This window comes from Sander lucioperca, chromosome 1 (genome assembly GCF_008315115.2).
Source record: "Sander lucioperca isolate FBNREF2018 chromosome 1, SLUC_FBN_1.2, whole genome shotgun sequence".
In the NCBI taxonomy this organism is placed as follows: domain Eukaryota; kingdom Metazoa; phylum Chordata; class Actinopteri; order Perciformes; family Percidae; genus Sander; species Sander lucioperca.
This window is the reverse complement of record NC_050173.1, coordinates 8062121-8069628: the sequence shown is the minus strand read 5'-3', so window position 1 is coordinate 8069628 and position 7508 is coordinate 8062121. Positions and strand designations below refer to the sequence as shown.

General features: G+C 37.5%; 1 protein-coding gene across 6 annotated transcripts in view; it reads right to left on the bottom strand.

Moving 5' to 3' along the window:
• Positions 1-1855: 1855 nt before the first annotated feature.
• Positions 1856-7508, bottom strand: part of LOC116034974 (mediator of RNA polymerase II transcription subunit 13-like) — a 74247-nt gene continuing 68594 nt past the window's right edge. For all 6 annotated transcript variants that reach the window (XM_031277807.2, XM_031277809.2, XM_031277812.2 and 3 more), the window contains exons 26-31: positions 7269-7427; positions 6800-6964; positions 6311-6474; positions 4749-4913; positions 4429-4538; positions 1856-3765 (exon numbers count right to left, since the gene is read on the bottom strand). In XM_031277807.2, coding sequence (XP_031133667.1) covers positions 3633-3765; positions 4429-4538; positions 4749-4913; positions 6311-6474; positions 6800-6964; positions 7269-7427 — 896 coding nt within the window. In that variant the 3' untranslated portion in view covers positions 1856-3632. The remainder of the gene's footprint in view (positions 3766-4428; positions 4539-4748; positions 4914-6310; positions 6475-6799; positions 6965-7268; positions 7428-7508) is intronic.

Here is a 7508-nt window from a genome sequence, read left to right as displayed (position 1 = left end):
GTAAGTCGACCTTTTCACTCTATTAAGAGGGCTTTTTTGAACAACCTTGTTGTCTCCTGTGGTGCACTGTTAACAGAAAAGCGACATAAAATGTCATTGACTTCTAATTGTGTTTGCGCTAATGCTATGTCAAGCAGGACCCTGGCCTCCTTTGTACAGTCTGTAGGCCATTTGGTTGCAGCAATGCATTTGGCAAGCAAGATAACAGGTGAGTGGCCATGGGCTAATAGGCCATCTGTGGAAAACACATTGCAGTCAATTAAGAGTCCACTGCCTCCAGTTGTGATGGCCATTAGACAGCCCTACCATGACAAGTGACTCTTCAGTGGCTTTTACTATTCAGGTACCTGCTCCTTTTCATTCATGGTGTCCTTGAGCTGCCCAGACCCCTAAACACTGACTTTTTGTCTAGTTCTGTTGTTCACTAGGCTTTTTTTAGGTTCTATTAAAATGTAGTTTTCCACTCAAGGATTTTATGTGACCCTGATGGTAAAATATAACCTCCTACACTACCTCTTTATCTCTGTCTCTATCTCTGACGACATCCTTTAGAATGATTACATACACACAATACACTACTACTTTAGTCCATAACATTTGTTTGACAAATGCATTTACTTATTTTTCACATCTAGTCCTTCACAATGCTCAAACCTTTAACACACACACACACACACACACACACACACACAGGCAGTTGACTCTCCTATATTTGAGGTTGTCCCTAATTGAACTAATTAAAAAATTGCGCAACAGTTGAGACATGACAGCATGCCTACAGCGTTTAAAGAGTTTATGAAATCAAACATGCCGCTGGCTCCCAGCAGCCTTCCCTCCTGGTTTTGGCTTCACTGTGAGTACAGTACGACACTAATGTGGCACTCCTTGTTTCTTGACTTACTGCCATTTCCTTAGCCATTTTTTTTTGTAACCCTGACCTATGCCAGCTGACACAGGTACGTAAATGCAGGGAAAACTTTATTTAATGTGATAAAAGTTAATTTACTTTATTCCCTTTTGTTTCAGTGCTTTTTGAGGGAATGTAATCCACATTTATGTTTGCATGAGTGAGCCGAACACATCTTATAAAACTAGACTATCTTGTTGAACAGGAAAGACAACAGCTGGGTGATAGTCACTCCACAGTATCATTCTTTTTTTTTTGCTTCAAATAACTGAGTAAACATTGCTCTTCTTCAAAGGCCAGGGTATCAACTCATCATTTAGTCGTATTCACAATGACACTAGTAAAGCCTTGGATGTATATCTTTGGATGTTGTAATATGGAAGGCAGATGGAGGAAAACAATGATTCACACCTCTTGACAGCACAGTGTATTAAATAGCTTATCCCTACTGCACACTGTATTCACATGATTTTATCTTTGAACTGTCATGCTCCAGCATTTACCGTTTCTAAAAAAATAGATATACATCATCATTTGCCTACGGTAATTAAGAAAAAATTAAGAGAAAGAACTGATCGCTCAAAACTGAAAATAAATATTCCAACGGTCATCGGAATCTTTGTGTGTGTTTCTACCTTTGCCTTTTATTAGACTTTTAATAAACTGTATGTACTTTGCAAATTGATTATCAGCAGTGGTGGACGAACTATTCAGATCCTTTACTTAAATAAAAATAGCAAACTGTGAAAATACTCATTTACAACTAAAAGCCCTGGATTCAAAATGTAAAAGCACTAAAGTATTCTCTGAACATTTAATAGTTGTCAGATAAATGTGGTGCAGTAAAAAGTACTTAAGTTTGTACTTAAGTGCATTACTTGAGTAAAATATATGTATAATCTGTGGTTTACAGTCTTTTAGATTTAAAAGAGAACACTGAACACAAAATCATTTTCAAGAGTTTTAATAATTTACTAAAAAAAGAGTGTAAAAGTAACAGATAGTTCCACTAAAGTGGATCTGTTTGATATTCAAAGTGATGACAGATGTGACAAATTTTTTGCAAACTTGCCCTCGTCTGTACATTTGTGTACACTTACTTGACAATCCAACCTCTTGGCTGTAATTAAATGAGTTTTGTTCTGTATACTGTATATCAAAAAAAGCTCACAGCAAAAAAATACTTTGATATGAATCACTTAAAAGTAAACCAACCAGCATGAAATGTACAGCTTTAAGAAATTCCAAAAAACACAGCTGAAAAGTGTATATATACAAACATGCTAGGAATCTAACAAAGAGCAGACTGAGTGAAGCTGAAGAGACAGGCCTTTCTAATGGTTTGCTTGACATCATTTAGGAGAGCCAATGAAATAAAGCATCATTCTTAAATATTTAATAATCTTGCAATGTTGAAATACCATGGTCTTCTATTGCCTATTTCAAGTTTTTTTTAGCAGAAGAGAAACACTTTATAAATATAGAGTATACTGTATCTCCTGCATCAATTCTTTTAATTTAAACTCATTAAATAAAAGGTGAAATGTTCAGTATCTGTATAAAATAAAATAAAATAAAAACAACTAAAATGCATTTTCTTTAATTAATGTTCATACTGTGTCCACTTCTAAAGAGATGGTTGTGCCCATCACCCTTATCATTAAGTGCCTGCTTGGAAGAGGTAATATATATTTATGTATATACACACACATATATATATCAAATTCTATGATATGATATAATTTGTATAAATATGGCATCTTTACAATTGCATTAAAATTACACTTCTTTTTTAAATTTCAGCTCCCAAGACAATTAACAGTCAATTGGGAAAAAGGCCTTGTTTAAGTTTCTCATTTTCTTGTTTTAAATATTAAAAAATAAGTCTCGATTCTTTGCAAATGTATGTCTTACATTATAAACAACACTTCTGTCTTAACTGGTCAAATATTTTCCATTGTGTTCATATCTACAACACTTTGGAAGGTGAGGGAAAAAGTGCCATTATCAAATGCTCCCCATGTGGAGTAAATGAGGACTGTTTGCCCCTTTCAGAGTAAAGGGAAAAGATTAATCGACCGACTGCAAGTCCCATGAAGATCAACAGTGCAGTTCTATACAAAAATGTAAAAGCGTCATTAATGTAACAAAGCTATGTGTTTGTGTTGTCATGCCACTTTGCTGGTTGTACAAATTGGAGTTAGTGGATGTGGCCCTGCACAGACGTCCCATTTCACATGTTAAAGTGTAAAGAGAAACTTGGTAAAGCTTCTCTGTAAATGTCAGATGCTTCAAATGCCACCAAGAGGTGTAGCCCGAGTGGGATATAATGCTATTTTGATCAGGAGAAAGTTAACAGTGTGATATGTCTATAAAATGGGCATAGTTGGATAGATCCATCTGTTTCCCCCCCTCAGAGAGTACCTGTAAATAACTGGCACAGGACCAGTTGTGAAGGTACCAAATGTACTGGGTTTGCAGGGTGACGCAGTTTACAAGTGAAAGTTAAAGTTCTGTTCGGAGCTTTTCACTCTTCTTACTCTATACATTCCAGGCATGTGAAGGTCTGACATGCTCTGTCCTTTATTCGACCATTAAATCCACGTCTACCCAAAGCAACAGAAGAGCTCTGGTGCTCTCTGGTGCCCAGAAGAAGGAAGCGTAGGCACAGAGGAAATGAAGGTAACCATCAGTCCCCTAGAGTTTTCCTTGAAGTCTCACACAGCTAAAGCATGTTCAGGATGGCATTGTACATTTGGATCAGTACAGCCAAGTGGACAGGCAGGCAGGACTGGCGATCTTGGGTGGCAGGGGTGCACGTCAACCAGGAGAGGGCGTTGTACTGCTCCAATACAAACCTGTTTAAATATACAATTTTAGCAATAATTCTGACTTTTTAAACATATTTAAATTGTATATATTCTAAAGATTTATCCAGTTAGTTTATCCTTAATCATAATAGTATGCACTAAAATCAGTTTTTCACTTATGATAATAAATATTTATTAAGTAATGGCTAAGAAATGATCAAAATTTTGTAGCATGTAATTTGATATATAACTGAAAATAACTATTTGCTTCTTTTGATAATATCTTTATCATTAATCAATTATTAATGATATTTAGATTTAATCAAGACAATTATAACAATAAATACAAGTTTTTGTAATGTTATCTGAAACCACTATTATCAGCTCTTATCAATTATGATGCATATGCAAATGATAAGATGTTTTTTTTTTACTGATAACAAATCACTTTAACACATAAACCTGCTCTTAGCACACATTGCAATTGCAAGAAAAATGCTTATGTGTTGTTAACTATGAGAATGTAAGTGTAACACTTACTTATGAAGAACAGATATTTTAAATACAAGATTTATATCAACTACTTCATTAAGACCACTGACCACAGACTTTGAAGGCTTACGCCTGTTTTGTACTCACCCTCCAGTAGCTGCTTTCTATAAAGCAGATGATCAAGAAATCTAAAAGGGACAACATGTGTTATGTATTCACCTGAGCACATCAGAGGTGGTCTTTGAGTCTAAGGGGTGAGGGGTCCTCTTAGTCTTGTCTGACACCAGCTCATCAGACTGGGCTATGGAGATGTGGTGGTGGAGGGAGGCCTGAAGTAAAGAAACACATGGCACGATGTCAAATGCAGAAGAATGCCTAGCTATACTGTAGTGAGCAGCTGTATGCATCTTTCATGTTTAATCACATAATTTAAAGTATTTCTGCACAAATTCTTATTTCTCTGTATGTATTTCTCTCAAATAAAATAAGCTTTACTGGCTTTGTCTATCTCACCCACACATATGCAGTGTTTTGAGTACCTTGAGGAAAAGTGGACACTGGCTCTCAGCCTGCGGGCAGGAGGCCCAGAACCAGTGAGGAAGTCCATTTGCTTGTGCAGTGGAGACGTAGTAGCCCAGAGCCAGCGGCTGCTGCTTCAGCTCTTCTGGTGGACTGTCCCTGGACAGTAAGCGCTCTCCCTGGCTCTATACACACACAGGAGAAGGACAGTTATTAATTAAAAACCTTACAATTCTGAGACTGTTCACTGGCATGAGCGTGTTGTCCTCCTTTAAGAAGAATAAAAACAAATCATTTTCAAGGTAATGCATGAAAGCGTGAAAAGAGTACTGACCAAACTGATTACGAAGCTGAATAATATTGCATATTTATTATTAGTAGCATTAAAGGAGATCTGAAGATGTTCTGTAGTTCAGCAATTGCCATAATGAGATCTGCTTATTATTTGGTTTACCATGGTTTGAACTGTGCTTGAATGCAACATTACTTTATATCAATGGAGATGTTTCTAGGTTATAGCATGCAATCCTAGTAGATCAAAATATATATTGTACACTTACTGTAGTAAAGTACAGTATAGTTTAACTTATTTATTATTTAATACCATGTAAAGATATTTTGGGGCATTTAGCCTTTAATAGACAGAACAGCTGTAGACAGGAAAGGGGGGAGAGAGGGGGAAGACATGCAGCAAATGGCCGCAGGTCGGACTCGAACCCTGAGCCGCTGCGTCGAGGACTGAGCCTCTGCATATGGGCGCCCACTCTACCAGGTGAGCTACCCAGGCACCGAGCAACACCATTTAAAGAGAAGAAATACTCTTTTATTTGCTAATAAGATATTTTTTCCATTGAGTCAAAGTGTTTGCAACATACATATTTGCATTTGTTTGCATGCAGATCAATGCAGTAATAACATACACAGCTAACATAAGTAAGCTTAACAGTTACTTTAACATGTTATTGTACAACTACACGCTGTTCCCACAGTTTGTCAGTACTGAATGAAATGTTCTGTAATATAGGTTGTCAACATGTCTCTTCTCCTGTGCCTCCAAGACAAATTCTCTCTGTGTCTATTATATTTGGCAAAACTGTAATTCTGATTCTGGTTTGATAATATGAAGATTGCAGAAAAGACGCTGCCATGCTTCAAAGAGCTTCAATAAAGTAGTTCTGTTACAAACAGTTGTACATAGCAATTAAAATGCTTATTATATTTGATATACTCTATAGGTCATATATGGTCTTATACGTTGTTGTGTTTTGCTTCAGCATTGTTTAGGAATTTCAAGGTTGCTCAGCTAGATTAAGTGGACAGATCTCAGTAAAGTTATTATTATTATTTCTTTTTAAAGTAACACAATCGGGTCTGATCATACTCTGTATTTCTCTTCCTTTCTGTTCAGAGTCTGAGCGGTAGACAACCTTCTTTCCTTTTTCAAAAATAATGTCTATAAAGTAATGTGTAAATACAGTACCGTGCCTTTTTCACATATAGGCTATGCTATTGTTTTCTTTTTGTCATTTTCTACAGCTCAAGCCACTGTAGCATTATTTCTTTTCACCGGCCCATGACTCACCTTGGTGTGCTGGAAATGTGATCCTATTCCCATCCCGGATGGAGAGCCCGGCGAAGGCACAGGAGAGGTGTTGGGGGAAGGGTGGAGGTTCCCTGTTATCAGCATCATGTCATGGCCAATGTCGTTCTCCAGTTCATCAGGAAAGGGCAGATCAAACATGTCGTCTGAAGGAAAAAACAATGAATTTAAACTTTGGCCATAATCCTAACCATATTATCAATGACACAGCTCTAGTTGGGAGTAATTTCCCACCAAAACAATTAATATTCCCACAAAGGGGCCCAATGTAGTCCAGATCTAGAACTTCATCATGTTTTGCACAAGCCATATGTGACTGTGGGGAGAGATGTTGTAGCGCAAAGATGCCACCTGTTGGTACAAAATATTATATCTTAACCATTTTAAACAAGGGCATAGTTTTATTTATGTCTCAAGACACAATAAGTAATCTTGTAACTACAGTATGACTGTTATCCTGCTAGACATTACCATTATTGTCCTCAGTAGGGTAGGAGCTGGGTGCCAGCTGGGTGGTGGCAGAAGTTGGGAAGACTAGGATGTGTGTACAGGAAGCATCCTGAGGAGTGTTCAGCTGCGAGGTCTGCAAGTTCAGAGCAGTGCTGCGGCCAAACACTGAGCCCATGGTGACTGCATCTGGACACATAGAGAAAGACAGTGAAGATGACGTGTCTATTTATACTGGGTGTTACATCCCTAGAAAACTCTTTGAAAAATCTGTGTTTAAATTAGCAGTAAACTATTATTAGTACTACTGTTTATTTATTTAATTTCATACTCATTTACAGTTTTTCTTATCTGCACAATTATGTAGCTCGTTTTTATCACAGTTACTGTTTTTTTTTTTGACAATGTGAAACTAAACTAAACATTCCAGTGTACTGCAATATCCGATATTATTTCAGTTGTTACAGTTTCACAAAGTGGACAGGCTACTTACCAGGCATGATCACAAAGGAACCTTGTGGCTCCATGGCTACCAGGCAAGCACTGAGGATGCTGGGAGAGTCGGCAGCTGAGATCCCACACATACGACAAGCCTCCTTCAGCTGGCGCCCTATTGAATGGAGGGAATGCTCCCCAAGAAGTGAGCTCCAGTCTGGTTGAGAGAGGGTGGGAGGTGCACGTGCAACGGAGAAAACAAGATAAATGCAGAGATATTTACAGATATGAAAATAAG